The sequence below is a fragment of the Cariama cristata genome, unplaced genomic scaffold (genome assembly GCF_000690535.1).
Source record: "Cariama cristata isolate BGI_N322 unplaced genomic scaffold, ASM69053v1 scaffold9483, whole genome shotgun sequence".
Taxonomy (NCBI): domain Eukaryota; kingdom Metazoa; phylum Chordata; class Aves; order Cariamiformes; family Cariamidae; genus Cariama; species Cariama cristata.
The window spans coordinates 78-15,892 of NW_009606637.1; the positions used below are offsets into that span (position 1 = coordinate 78).

At 38.4% G+C, this 15,815-nt stretch overlaps 1 protein-coding gene across 1 annotated transcript in view; it reads left to right on the forward strand.

Moving 5' to 3' along the window:
* The first annotated feature begins 13,450 nt into the window (after nt 1-13,450).
* The window catches only part of LOC104156815 (cytoplasmic FMR1-interacting protein 1-like), a 42,995-nt gene continuing 40,630 nt past the window's right edge, over nt 13,451-15,815 (forward strand). The window contains 3 exon segments of the mRNA XM_009696438.1: nt 13,451-13,583; nt 13,753-14,037; nt 15,307-15,463. Of these exon segments, the coding sequence (XP_009694740.1) occupies nt 13,451-13,583; nt 13,753-14,037; nt 15,307-15,463 (575 nt within the window).

Here is a 15,815-nt window from a genome sequence, read left to right on the forward strand (position 1 = left end):
TAGGATGATAATGCATTTTCTCAGGATCTTAGTTTCTGAGGCTTTATCAAAGAAAGTTCCAAGTGTAATGATCTCTTTAATTATCCTCAGGTCAAGTGCAACGAGCAGCCTAACAGAGTAGAAATTTATGAGAAAACTGTGGAAGTTCTGGAGCCAGAAGTCACAAAACTGATGAATTTTATGTATTTTCAGGTAAAAGGAATGGAAATAAAGTTTGTTAGTAGGCTTGTGTTTTTATATTCCTATTTCATATGCTAGATATTTTGTGCTCAGATACTGAACCTAGTCGTTACACTTTAGAAAAAAAAACCCAGCAAGTTGTCTCACAGAAGGGCAGAATTTCTAATACCTGTCTTAAAAACTTCAGGCAATATCCATTGAGACTTTTTGGCATAAAATCAAAGGTAATTGCATATGGTCCCTACGTAGCACATGGGGACAGAGATCTGGCACTTTAGGAAGAAAGGAAATAGAAATATACTAAGTTTCACATGTATACGTAAAAGCATCTTGGCACAGAAACCATTTAGTGGGGAGCAAGGGATCCACAAGTCTGGATACCAGAGCAGCAGGTGCAACTTTGCTTTGGAAATTCCTAACTGAGGCAAGCTAACCCGGTTGTTGTGACCTGCCAGCCACCCGAGCTGCACAGGCGCTGGAGAATGGCAGTCTGTCTTGCTTTGTCCTCCCATGCTGGCAGCTTGCCGTTTGGTTCAATGGACCGAGATGTTTCCAGGCATTACTCGGAGGGAACCGGAGCAGCTAGAGCCTGACAGTCCTGGAGCACACAGGAAGAGGAGACTGAATAAAATGTAATATTTCCTGTCGTCTTCCCCAACTGGCGGATCTTACCGAGTAACAACAATCTCCTTTCATTCAAGGAGATTAGTGCTCTAAAGTCAGAACAGATTCCTCTTTACATTCAAATTTGCTGTCTTTTTTTGTACTTGTAATCTCTATCTCAAATGTCCCTGATGCATGCTTGGAAATAAGCCCTCAAATAAACATGTGCCAGGGTGATTTTGAGAGTTGGCCTGTACAGCATCCTGTGGATATTTTTTGGTTCAAGGGGACCTACCTATAATCTACCTTTTAATGCATATTCATTTCCTCACTAAAGAGTATGGAATAATTTGTTTCAAAGGGATTTTAAACTTTTATGACTTTAATCTGCAGATAAAAACTTTGGCTCTTGTGCCAGGCTAGCTCTGTGCCAAAAATCACTGGTGACCCTTGTAGCACACAGCAGGTACACCGAGGTGGAGCTGAAAAGCCTGTGCTGATGCCTCGTTAGCCTTTGCATGCTTTAAACTTCTTTCTGCTTCAGTGGCACTTTTCATTGGATTAGTTACGTGATGAAACTTTTTTTCTGGAAATGTCATGGCTTTTACTCCCTGTTTCTTCTCCTTTTTTTTTTTTTTCCCCATTAGAGAAACGCAATTGAACGATTTTGTGGGGAGGTGAGACGCTTGTGCCACGCGGAGAGGAGGAAGGACTTTGTGTCTGAAGCGTATCTGATCACGCTGGGCAAATTCATCAACATGTTTGCGGTACTGGATGAGTTGAAAAATATGAAGTGCAGCGTGAAGAACGACCATTCAGCCTACAAGCGGTAAGTGGCGAGGAGCAGCAGGACCTGGGCTTCTGCTGCCAGGATACAGGCATCCCACGAGATGGCAGCAGTTGCTCTTTTTCTGGCAAATTTCTCTACAAAAGTAGTCCCTTCACGTGTGGAACAGATCACCTTGAAACTGGGGATGCATTGACTGCAGTTAGGCAGTTGAGTAAATCTGCTTTCTTTATGCTGTTCTTCCAGCAGCAAAAGGTTCTTCTGCCTTTTAATGCCAAGCTGTCAAATACTTCTGCCTTGGTGTACACGAAACATAATGAATATACTTTGCTCAGTAAAGCTTTTCTTTTTAAGTTTGAGAGGAAACTGGCTTTCTGGTCACTTGTGCTACTCCTATTTTATTTTTGGCATCCACTTTTGACGTTTGTAGTGGAAAGTTGTTATACTTTTTCTTAAGAAATTTCAGCTTTGCTCTTCAAGGTCGTTGTGACCACAGGTGTAGCAGGGAGGGGAGGAGGGTGGGATATCAGTGGTCAGGTTTTGTGCTTGAGCTGCCAGATGGTATCGGGTATCTTTTGTTGAACACGATGGTCAGAGCAGCAGTCTTTATGCCAGCTGTAACATCTGTGGTCTTTTGTAAAGAAAACCATTAAGGCAATAACTAGCCAATTTTATCTACGCTGCTTCCGCTTACATGAGATTTAATTTCTACCTCTACCAGTAGTTGCCTGTTGTTGTTGTACCTGGAGACATCTTAAACTTACTTGGTTTGCCTGCCTTTTTCTTTGGAGGCGTGCTTCTGGAGGACAAACTCGGTTTTCTGGAAGGTTGACTTTTCCTGGCTTGTTGCATGGCTTGGGTCCGTAGAGCCACTGCTGCCCCCACCAGTTGAGGGATACACCCGATAGGTTTTGGTTTGGGTTGGATTGGGACTTTTAACTAGGGTGCGGTGGGGGAATTGAGGTTGTAAAACAGTTCATTTGGGATAAATTAAGTCCGTGTCTCTCTTACAGTGAACTTTCAGCTTTATTTTTGACTGTTTCCTTAAAAAGCCTTCCCTTCGTCTTTTAAGAAACAGGCTCTTGACACAGCTTTGTTGAGTCCACAGCCTGTGTTTGGGTAACATGTGGCAAAAAAGTATTGGCCATGTCTGCCAAGTTCTCTTTCTGCTTGATTCAGGAGTCTGGAGGTGGGAGATGCACTGAGGCTGACAATCCTCTACAAGCAGCAAATGATATGCCTTTGTACTGGCACTTAAAGATGTGCTGACAACTTACAGTTTCCCTGGAAGATTTGGGGATGGGTGTGTTTCTATTGAGACAGGATGGATTTGCTTACAAGCAGTCCAAAGCTGAAGGGGAATACTGTTTTTTCTTCTGTTTTCAAAGAGCTGCTCAGTTCCTGCGGAAAATGGCAGATCCTCAGTCCATTCAAGAATCCCAGAACCTCTCCATGTTCCTTGCCAACCACAACAAGATAACACAAGTAAGCTTTAATTGTGTTTTTGCGAAGTACCTAATGCTTTAGAAAATTATTAAAATAAAACTCTTCCAATTTGATAGTAACTGTTATTCCCAAGAGAGTATAAGTACTTGGCTAATATCCTTATCTTCTTTTTTTCCAGTCTTTACAGCAGCAGTTGGAGGTGATTGTTGGCTATGAAGAGCTGCTTGCAGATATTGTGAATTTGTGTGTGGACTACTATGAAAACAAAATGTATCTAACGCCCAGTGAGAAACATATGCTTTTGAAAGTAGGTTTCTTTTGGGTGCAAAATTAAAAAAGAATGGTTGAGACAAGACAGAGATATTTGAATTCCTGATTTTTTGTGTTGTTTTTTTCAAAGGAACTGGATTAACCAAATAATAAATTATTCTAATTTCTTCCTCCCCTCACACCCTCCATCTTCTTTTTATTATATTACATGCTAAATGTGTTTAGAAAGTTTCTAATCCATTTTTGTTTTTCATAAATTGAAGTTGACTCAGCTAAACCCTGCTAAGAAACCAGTTCTATGAAATTGTGTTTCTATGAAATATAGTGGCAGCAGAAAGGAACTACTACCTTTTATTTTTAGATATGTGGCAAGTTTGTATAAAAAGCTTTTGGGGGTGAGGCTGTGTATCAAATATTTCAGGGAACAAGTAGCTTGAAATTAGGGTTAGTAAATAGGTAAGTTTAGTTAACTGGAATATGTACATTTAATAAGAGGGTGCTGGGCAATATGTAAGTGTCGTTGGTATTATCAGCTGCATGTCTTGCAATGGAAGAAAAGTTATAGAGTAAGAATTGAAAACTTGCCTCGTGACAAATATTTTGAAGTCACTTCAGTGTTTAACTTCTGAAGAACTCTGTTCCTTAGGACCAAATGGAAGCATCCTGAAAGCATACACAAACTCCAGAACATTTGTGTTCTGTCTGCAGGGGTGTCCAACGTGTCTTTCATATTTAGGTCTTTTGTTCAGTAAATGCGTGCTTAGAACACATTAAGTAGCTAATGCTCAGGTCCTGCTGTTGTAAATACTGAATTATAACTTTATGCTAATGAATAACTTGGACAAAATGTAATTAGATTTTTTTTTTTTTGGATGCTTCTGAGCTCTTGTGTGTATAATTCAGAGATGTACTGAAAGCCATAAAAAGCAATTGCTCAGGGATGTTAGATCTAAACTTCTGTTACAGATCAGTTTGCACATACAGAATTTTAATCAAATGGAACTGAAAAAAACCTGTCTAAAAATAGCCAGACTAGTTGCAGTGATATTTTTTTTTGTATGCTAAACATTTATACAAACAAGTAGCATCTTTTAAGTATAACTGATCAAGCTAATGTTAATGTAAAAACTACTAATATACATAAAATAATAGTATGGAAATGTGTGTATTTGAAAATATATTCTGTTTGAAGAGTGGTGGGTGTTTCAGGACTGTTTTTAAAATACTGCTTGTTTTTCTTAATGGTATGAAGAACTATCTTACTGCAGCAGATTTTTACCTCTGAGGTCCTTTTGCAGAGAAGTTTGATTTTTTTTCTTTTTCAGGTTATGGGCTTTGGGTTGTACCTGATGGATGGAAGTGTCAGTAACATCTATAAGCTGGATGCAAAGAAAAGGATAAATTTAGCCAAGATAGACAAGTTCTTTAAGGTTGGTTAAGATGTGATCTTAATATGTGATTTTAATTCCCCTTGCATTTTACATATAATTAAAAAGAATAAAAATCACTTTGGACTTAATATGAGTGAATAATAGTTTCCTTTCACTAAGATTTGTGTTTAATAATTTATCTAATCTGATTTATTCCCTGTGTGCAGCAGTTGCAGGTTGTCCCACTGTTTGGTGACATGCAGATTGAACTTGCAAGATACATTAAGACCAGTGCCCATTATGAGGAAAATAAATCCAGGTAAGAGGGAGAAAGAAACAGAGGGGAGCATCTGGGCTGGGGAGTCAGAGCCTTGGAGTATATTTTCATAATCACCTATTAGTCTGTGGGTCTGTGGTAATTACTTTAATAGGATTTTAACCTTGGTCTACTCTTTGGTGTGGGTATTTCACTATTAATGTGATTCATGTAATAGATACAACTAAAGAAACAGGTTGTTTAAAGACCTTCCTATGCTGCTGACCTCATTCTTGTATCTGTGACATTTCTTATCACCTAGGTTGGAGGAAATTAATTTTATTTTACACTAATTTCATTTTTATTTTTTCCTTTAAATATGAAACTTTCTTTAAAAGAAATGAAGGATGTTACTAAGCAAGGTGAGCAGTAGTAGTGCATGGGTAAAAATAGGCATGCGTATATTGTATACGGAGCAGCAACTTAGCTTGTCTCCCCCCTCTTTCTTTTTTGGCTAGGTGTGCAGAGCAGCAAAATGGCTGGAAAATGCAGCCAGTTGGTTGTCATATAAATGGTTCCATGGTTTATGGTTATTGCTTTGTTTTAGTGAACATTTCCATGCTCTTCCAAGACCTTCCCTCCATGCAGTTACATGAATTTAGAATGTAGTGCTTTGCATTTTAATTCCCGCAGAAAAAACACATAACCTGCATGTGATTGCTAGGAGAAAATCAACAGCAGTGGGCCTCCTGAGCTACTAAAAATATGAGGCTACTTAACATGATATACTTAGTAGCATGTCTTTTGTGTCCTTCTTGGTAACATGTTAATAGTATTTAATAATGCCTTTTTTTATAGTTGGGAGCATACTGTAGGCTCTTTATAGTTAAACAAGAATACTGAAAAACAATCTGAAGGTAGCTAGATGTATCTTACAGCCTATACCTATACTTCTGCCCTGCCTTTCAGTCCTTTTCAGTCCTGTCCCTAAGTGTATGCTCCTGAAGAGAGATGCTGGTTTGTATTTCATAGCAGCAGCCTTTAAAAAAACCAAAACAACAAAAAACCCAACAAACCAAAAAAAAAACCCAACCAGAAAAAACACAAACTTTTTTCTTTTATTTATTGATTGGGTGGGGTTTTTTTTTGTTTGGTTGGGTTTTGTTGTTGTTGTTGTTTTTTGTTTTGTTTTTTTTTTTTTTAAGACTTAGAAGAAGTGCTGTTTGAACTCAGAAGGGCAGTCCATCACTAATGGATTGTGCAGGGTCAGAAGTAGAGGTGTGAATGGAGGAAAGGCCCCTAATAGAGGGGAAAACTTTTTTATTTTATTTATTGATTGGGTGGGTTTTTTTTTGTTTGGTTGGGTTTTGTGGTTGTTGTTGTTTTTTGTTTTGTTTTTTTTTTTAAGACTTAGAAGAAGTGCTGTTTGAACTCAGAAGGGCAGTCCATCACTAATGGATTGTGCAGGGTCAGAAGTAGAGGTGTGAATGGAGGAAAGGCCCCTAATAGAGGGGAAGGAAGATTAAGAAAAAAAAAAAAGAAGACTCACTCATTGTGGATCTTTCTTTGCAGTATCAGTTGTACTGTTTATTGCCTAAACTGATTTGGGTGGGGGTTTTTTGTGTTCTGAAACAGATGGACATGCACATCTTCCAGCAGCAGTCCCCAATACAATATATGTGAGCAGATGATCCAAATCAGAGAAGACCATATGCGTTTCATATCAGAACTGGCTCGTTACAGCAACAGTGAGGTTTGTGGAATTGGAGATCTAGGTGCAAATTTCACGTCAGTGAAAACCAGTTATTGTTAAGTATCTGAAGAGCAGGTAAACCTCAGCCTAGGTAAATGACAAAACTTGATAATTTGATTCAAGAAAGACTGGCTGCAGGGCTAGTACCCATTCTCTGCATGATATTTGCACTATTTAAATTTAAAATAGTAATGACACGTCATACAAACTGCAATATTCTTCTGCCTTGATCTCTATACATATCTAGGATATATATCGCGGAACTTTTGGCATATCTCTTTTGGAATAGTTTGTCTAGTCCTTACTCCAATGGGTGCTTGTAACAGTTTAAATGAAACTAAAATTTAAGAGACTAGTATAAAAAAAAAAAAGCACACATATATGCATATATAAAATATATGTAAGTATACGGAACATACAACATATACATATAATATATATAACTGATGTTTTGAATTCATCTGCAACAATATTTTGGTGATTAGGGATATCAGTGATTTCCATCTCTTGACCAAAATCTGTGAAGTTTAATTATGTTTCTAGAAGAAAAAGCTGATATCAATGCAGGTGTTTGTACCTGATGCTGCTTTAATGCTTGAAAGAAATTTGTGTAGAAATTGGGCTATGGATGCTGGATATAGCATGTTCTGATGTGGATTTGATTTTTTTTGTTTTTTAATAATGTTCTAGGTGGTGACTGGGTCTGGTCGACAGGAAGCTCAAAAAACAGATGCGGAGTATCGAAAGCTCTTTGACCTCTCTCTGCAAGGCCTGCAGCTTCTCTCCCAGTGGAGTGCGCATGTCATGGAAGTGGTATGTTATCTGTGAAATAAAATCAGATGAAAAAGACGTGGCTTGGTGAGGTTGGTCAGGCTTTACTTTAATGGAACGAAAAATGTGTGTTATGTTTTATTCCCTTAATTCTCCTCTTCCTTCTTCCTTCACTCCTTTTCTCTTCCTGCTCCGAACCACATTCTCAGAGCAAGGCACATTGAAGGTCTCGGAGGCTAGGACTCGTGTTGCTGCTTTGAAGATCCAGTAGCTCGTACAATACAGTACATTCAACTTGTTATATTTATTGGATAAGTGGTCACCTGTAAGCCTTGACCAGATGTTTTTATCTTGCTCGATACATACATTTTGTAGACTAAGACTTCATTAGTTTCCTGTAAACATTGTTTAAAATTATATTGTTAGAAATATCCATACCAATGTGCAGTCACACAGGAGATGATAGAACAGCTTCAATTGGCTATGTTTAGACATCGTTGCTTGGTAAATTGAAGCATGGAAGGTCTTAACCAAAGGCACAAAATGGATGGGAAGGCTCCCATTGGCTTTGGATTAGGCTTTTGGTCAAAAGGAAAGGAAGTGTGGGGAAAGGAAAATTTGAGAGGAGATGAGGGAGGGGAAATAAAGAACCTGCAGAGTAGTTTCTCTATATTTTAATAATTTATTTTAAAAACAGATGCCAGTTAGAAAAGCGACTGTGTTTTTTCCAGGAAGAAACTGCTTAAGGCAGAAATTGAAGAGGAGGATGCAGGAGTCCTTTTTATGCTGCAGACACTTAGATAAAAGCTGTGTGTCTTACCTGTGCCAAAGCATGTTCTGGGAAGGGTTGAAACAGACGATGTATTGTATGACAGAAGGCAGACTTGTTCCTCCGCTTCCTCTGATGTCTGAGGGAGCATCAAGCCATATGCACTGCGCAAATTCAGTGAGGTCACAGCGGGCATAGCTAGAGACACAGTTTTCTTTCTCTTCTGTATTTGTAACTGTGTCCTTTAAAAGCCAGTAGATGAGTCATGCTTTTTTCTGTATTATCCTATTCCTATTTAAATCAGCAGTGTATTTAATGGTGAAAATCTTGTTCTCCTTTTCTCCTTCTTAAGAGAGGTTGCTGCCATCTATTTCTGGCCTCTGCAACTCCGAGACTGGCTCCCTTTATTTCTGACATTGCAAACTGCTACATTCAAGCTCTCTTCACAGTGACAGTCTTCCTATTTTATTATTTCTCTTGTTCTTAGCTCTGTTTTCATCCCCCCAGTTCCAGAACAAACTTTCTCTGGGGACCACAGCAGGGTTTTTTTGCCTATTATCACTGCTTTTCTTTGTCTTTCTGATTTGTATGGATTCCCATAAGTACTTCTCATGTAAGTTCATATTCACCTTCTCCCTGTCCTCCTGTTGAGAATTTATTCTCATCTGAAGTATCCTACTTACTTATTTGTCTTCTGCATTCGCCCAGTATCCATGAACATTGTTACATGCATCATGTTCAGGTAAAAAGTTTCAGCATATGTTTGATGTCCAACTTAACCCTGTCAACTTAATGCCCCCAAATACTTCATCTTTGTTTAATAATTTCCTCCGTGTCCGCTTTGTAGCACTTAGGTTGCAGGGTGTGATGCTCTTCTTTGCTGTAGCTAAATTAGTGCAAATATTAATCTGTTATAGTAGGCAAATGTATGTTGCTCTGTAATCTAACACTTGTGCAAAGATAATATCAACCAGACCTTACTATTCACTGAACTCAAACTGTGAGAAAAATGTATTTGAATGTACCTATGATTTTTCACTAGATGTACCCTGATGGAAATTAGATCAGCCTGACACTGCTCAGGAACATTTTGGGCTGTGTTTGCAGTGACTGAAAAGGCAATATTTAAGAGAAATGCATGCTGTGCAGATGATATCATCGCAGATAATACAGCTATTTCCACACCTTTAAGCCTAGTAAACATAAAAAAACCCCCAACAAACCAAAACTATGTAGTTTTCCAGTTGTCTTTTGAATTCTAAATGTGAATATTTGGCCAAGTTGGAAACTCCTCTTTTTGTGTGTGGGTGCGATGGATTTTTTGTTATGCTCTGATGTCTCTCTGTGTTTCTCATGCTTGAAGCGGAGAAGAAACTTTTGCCTGTGCTAGCATTTGGTCAGTAAAAAAATGCCCTGAAGTCCATTACCCTCTAAGTGTGAACTGCATTTTTTGAGCTAATACAGGATCGCTTGCTTTCAAGAAAATTTGTTAGGCAAATTATTGTTTGGCATTTCCACTAGATAGTAGTTTCAGAATTTATGCAGGTTTTGAGAATAGTACCAAATGTTATTTTTCATATATTCTTGCAAACACTGGAGTATTTCTTAAAGCATGTTATTTGTGTCCAGATATGTTATGTGTTTCTCAGGCGTTTTTTTCCCACCCCACCCCCTCTTTTTTCTCCCTATTCTGCTGTGTGAACTGCAGTATTCATGGAAGCTGGTACATCCAACTGACAAATATTCTAATAAAGATTGTCCTGACAATGCAGAAGAGTATGAAAGAGCAACAAGATACAATTATACTAGTGAGGAGAAGTTTGCTTTGGTTGAGGTAAGATAAAGAATTTTTTACAGGGATTTTCCAGAGATTAATTCTATATGAAGGAAAACATTTTCTATAAGCATTTTCTATACCCAGTGCAAAAAGACAGCATGCCCTGTGTTCATTCTGAAAGAGTATGTTTTCCTCCATTCAGTATGTAGGAGGAGCACAGGAAAACCATCCTTTATCTTTTGGAACTTGTTAATTCCCATTTTCTCATTTCTGTACTTAAAAAGGGGCTTTTTAACAATTATACAAACAAAATAAGAAAAATATACTTTTTTTTTTAACAGGTGATTGCCATGATCAAAGGTCTTCAGGTGCTGATGGGAAGGATGGAAAGTGTTTTCAATCATGCCATTCGCCATACCATTTATGCAGCTCTTCAGGACTTTGCCCAGGTCACACTTAGAGAGCCATTAAGACAAGCCATTAAAAAGAAGAAAAATGTCATTCAGAGGTAGCATTCTTGTTTTCATCTTCTCCTATATTCTTTCCCTCAAATCTTACTAAATTTGTTGCAGAATTGCACAGCTGTTAAATTTAGCCTCTTTAAGTCTGTACTCCCTTACCAGTCTGTCCGGTGTTAAAAGTCAGCTTGGTTGAATATGTATTGGAAGTTGAAGAAGTCTGAAGTCAGAAATGAATGGGTGCCAACATAGGTACAGTAAGAGTCCAGGCTGTCTTGATCCACTTAGGACTATCGCAGGAAGTCTCGTGTTCCCTGTAGTTTATTTCTATTTTAAAGAAAGATAAGTACTATAGTATTGAAAGCAAGACTAGTGTTTTTATTTTGAAGAAAGGTGTTACTGTCCACCTTCCTTATGATTCCAGTGTTTCCTCTCCTTGTGTCTCATGTTTATAACCCACCCCATAATTTTATCTCTGCCCTCTTAGCATCCTGCCTTCTTTCTCAACTTCTGCTGCTTTTGACTTATTAGCCTTACAGTTCTCTTCCAAGTACTCCACCTGCCCATACTGATTGGTGGCACTTTCTGACATTATTTTTTTGTCTCTAATTGTTTGCTTTTAATCTTGACTTGTTTACCATTTGTTTACTCCCACATTTCATTGCAAAGCTCTTAGAGGTGAAAGTCTTTGGCTAATTAGGCTATTGCTAAATGCTCTGATTGCCACAAAAATACCATCATAAGCTAAAAATAAACAAATTACTCCAAATTATCAAGTTTACAGGGATAGTCTTTTTGTCCCAGGAACTTTTATGAAATAGGGAAATATTGCTTTCACACCTGCTCAGATTTGGGAGGACACATTTGCTTGATCATTCAGCACCCAATGGGATACGGCTGGCTGCATTTCTGACAAGTATCTGAAGTCCAGTATTTGGAGCTGTTTTTATAAATTCCAGCTGAATTCTGGAGTTCTGCTGAAAACAGGAATTCTGCTGCTTCCTTTCATTTCAAGCCAGAATTTTGTCTCTCTAGTTTGGTTAATAATATGCTTTGGTTTGATTGTATAATCTGCTTTTTGTGGTTTGGGAAAACAAAATGGCTTGATGCACTTGCTAAGGATCCCAGAGGTGAATTCTTGACAAGTGACTTTTGTCTTTGCTGAACCAGTCTCAGAGGTCAGCTTTCTTCTGACAGAGGAGAAGGGCTCTGGACTATCCATTTTGATAAACGGCGTGGAGCAATTCTTTCATGGATGTGGCGAAGTCGTTGACAAAATCCTTTGCAAAGTTACCCTGAGCTCCCGAATGCTGTTGCAAAGTTTCTGTGCCTGTGGAAAAGTACTTAAAAAAAAAAAGTAAAATGTTCTTATCAGTGTGCTTTGATGCGTACTGGTCTGAAGTAGTGTGAATTGTGTTCAGTGTTTTGCAGGCCATCAGAAAGACAGTCTGTGACTGGGAAGCAGGTCACGAGCCGTTCAATGACCCAGCTCTAAGGGGAGAGAAGGACCCCAAGAGTGGTTTTGACATCAAAGTCCCAAGGCGTGCGGTGGGACCCTCCAGCACTCAGGTATTTTTCTGTCTGGTGGTTGTGATATCTGTCAACAATTATTGCATGAAACGTTTTCCCTCTGGCCTGAACCATTTAAAAATTACAGTTTTTTTCTTTTTTTAATGATAAAATCTGATTAGATTTATATTTACAAAATTATATGTACTTAACTAAAATCCTCTGTCTGGGTTACTGTCACTTTCTACTCTGATGCATAATTTTTCCAAGTGTTCAATCTATTTAATTTGACTTCCTGGAAAGAAATATTTTCTCATTGAGCTCCTAATGTTTTTTAAATAATATTTTTGAACTATTTGAATTATTTCTTGACTGAGTCCCATCTCTGGTATGGCTGGTGGGATTTTTTTTTTTTTTTGTTAAATTCCATTACTCAATACACGTTTCCGTAGTTTAAAATATGTTTAAAGTATAAATGATTGCCTGTAAAATATGGGACAGTATTTGACTTCTGACAAGATCCCTCTTTCTGTTCAGTAATGAATGATAAAACTGCTCCCTAAAATCTATTTAATCTGCTGCCACTGTTAAAACAAGAGGTGTTTCAAGTGTGTTTTCTGTGGTAGCCGTTGAGATCTCATATCTAGATGCTCGTTCTTGTTACCTCCATATAATTCTCTTTTTAATTTTCTTTGTGGATTTTTTTGGAGAGTTTATGGTCTGGTAGTCGTAGCTCATCTGAGAAAATGAGGTGCTGAGCATTTTGGGTGAAAAATTGAAGGCAACTGTGGTTTGTAAAGACAATGTTTTAATGCCTAAAATCCGTGGGGAAGAGAACATGTATGGATAATAATCTTGGGTGATAAAAAATTGCTTAAACGGTGGTAAGATGGGTTTAATGAAAGTTTTGGTTTGGGAACTGGAAAAAAATGGTTTGATTTCTAATGTTCTGGGGAAAAAAAGATTTAAATATCACCACCAGTGTGCTTCTCCTGTGCTTGGTACATTTAAGGGCTTTGTTTCACTGGCTGCAAGAGGTTCTTTAGAGTACACGGTTCTGTCTGCTTTTTCTGCTCTTGGCCTGGCGCACTTGTCTGTCTTGGCTGACAGGAGGAAGGGAGGTCAAAAATATATCGATTTTTAGATAGGTTTTTCTCAGTTTCCTGCGGTTCCAAAATGGCTATGTATGAATTGGTAATACTTGGAAATCTTTGCGAAATCATTTGAGAAGCTAATGGCTCTCTGAGCATCCTCTGAAATGAATGGAAACTTTTCCCTTTTCTTGAGGAAACACCGGATTGCAGTGATTATTGTGAACAAAGAAACCTTTCTGTACGTCCTCCTCTGCATGCTTACTGTGCTGCTTTTCATTTTTAACAAACTAACACGTTTTCTCTGCTTCTGTTTCCCCTTCCTTATTTACCCGTGAGTTTTTATTAACGGATTCTCTCTCCCCTGCCTGCCCCTGTCTGTTGGTTTTTAGCTCTACATGGTTCGCACTATGACAGAGTCCTTAAACTCTGCTGAGCTGTTGAAGCAGCTCAAGTCTCTGGGATTGGAAAAGCTATTGCATGTGACACACAAGTTTCTGAGGCAGTCCTACATCTATCCGCCTCTTTTAAACTTTGGTGGTAAGACATTACTTATTATTTTTACTTTTTGTGGTCATGTGAACTGTTCCACTGCAAATGGTCTGCTGCTAAGTGTCAGTGGAGGTCCCCTTGGCATGGGTAGGCTTTTGTGCTGGTGCGTAGGCTAGCGTTGCGTCTGTTCCTCTCGCCTGAAAGGCTTTTACCCACACAGTGCCAGTTTTCAGTATGAAGTGGAGCAGTCGCTTACTGATAGTAATTCTCAGTATTGCTCAACTAATGTACCATATGTATTTTCCTTTTTTCCCCCCCTTTCCACCATAATTGTTTCCTTTAATGATACAGCTTTACATGGTGAGAACTATGTTAGAGTCCCTCATTGCTGACAAAAGTGGTTCCAAGAAAACCTTGAGAAGTAGCCTTGAGGGGCCCACCATATTGGACATAGAAAAATTCCATCGCGAGTCTTTCTTCTACACTCATTTGATAAATTTCAGTGGTAAGATATGTAGATGATCAGTGTCCAGCTTAGCATGTCCTAACACCTCTAACACGACCTGGAAAATGTTTCCGATTGCCTAAGTCAACTTACCTTTGGTTTATTTATCAAAAGCCTTGGTCTGTCCAAAATTTTTCTGAGACTAAGATTCAGTATTGTGGTGGGATTTTTATTTTGACTTGTTATACATTTGTTTATAATGTGTCAAATTTCATATTGTTACCTCCCTTTTCTATTTTTTTTTTATGTATGTTTTTATATCAACAAGGGACAGATAAGCTTATATGCATTGAAATTTTAAAAAGGAAGTAGTTTTTGTGGTTTGGGTTTTGGGGGATTTTTTGTTTTAAGTACAGAGGAAACAAATTCTCTGTTGTGGTAAAGTTGATGTCATTTCACTACTCTTACTATCCAGTTATATTGTAATCGGAAACATGCTGTCCTAAAGAATTCACCTACTGACATTGAATGTATCTAGTCTTTGTCATCACCATGCTGTGTTGTCTTTCATTTTTTTTTTGCTACTGGACTCCTTTACCCTCAAGGAAGGGGGAGTCTGTTAATGTCAGTCATAATGCTACTGGGGAACAGCACTTCAAAAGATCTTCAGAAGATCTTAATGTAAAAAGTTCATTCCTGTTTTGACTCTCAAGCCTTCTGCAAAAGAAGGCTTGTGCCGAGTGTTTTCTGCAGAGGTGGGAAGCACACCTCCGCGCCCTTGAAGCAGCCTTAGAAACTTTTTGTTTCTTAGAAACCCCCTTCCAGCAGCCTTAGAAACTTTTTGTTTTAATCCCTCATTCATGTGTCTGTCTGCCATTTCCTGCCCATCTCATGAACAGGAACGTGTGGAGCAAATCAGTCATCCAGAAGGAGAGATGGTACCAGTGGACCTGGTACAATTTTGTCTCCTTCACCTGCTGCTTCCCAATTTCAGTGCACTGCTTTCTCAGCCTCCGACTGAGAAATTAAACTGGAAATCCCCCTTTACTGTTCTTTTTTATGTAGTTTTTCTGTTTAATTGGTAGTCTAGTCCACTTCCATGCTTTTTTCTGTAATAAGGCACCACTTTGGGGGCCAATGTGGAGTTCAAAATGCTTTGCAAAAGTCATGGGCTTTATGTTTTGATTTGGTTTACATATGTGGCCTACGTATAGCTCTAGTGACTCACGCCTGCTTTTTTTGTTTCACACTGCATCATCAGAATCACAGTTGTATTGTTCCTGATGTATTTCAATAAGAAGTGTAATTCTTCCTTATTTATTCTGAAAGAAACCCTGCAGCAATGCTGTGATCTGTCTCAGCTGTGGTTCAGGGAATTCTTCTTAGAGCTGACCATGGGCAGAAGAATCCAATTCCCCATTGAGATGTCCATGCCTTGGATTCTGACTGACCATATTTTGGAGACCAAGGAGGCATCAATGATGGAGTAAGACCCAATGCACTCTTCCACTGAATGATTATTCTTGATGATTGCCATTCCTTATTGTAATGTTACTGCTTTAATTGGTTTTAACAAGCAGTCACTGACAAGGTGTTCTAAACCTTTCTAAAATTTTCCTCTTGCTTTTTGCCAATTTCTGGATTCTCAGACTTTTCTTTTGGTAGTGAATAAGTGAAATAGGTGAATATAAGTATTGTTGCACCACCCAAATATGTTGTTCACTGAGTGAGTTCTCTTTACTTCTCAAAGATGTCAAATATAATGCATAGTGGTAAAAACATAGTTCCATTTTGGTGGAAAGCTGCATCTAGAAAACAAGTTTCAGACTGCAAACTTA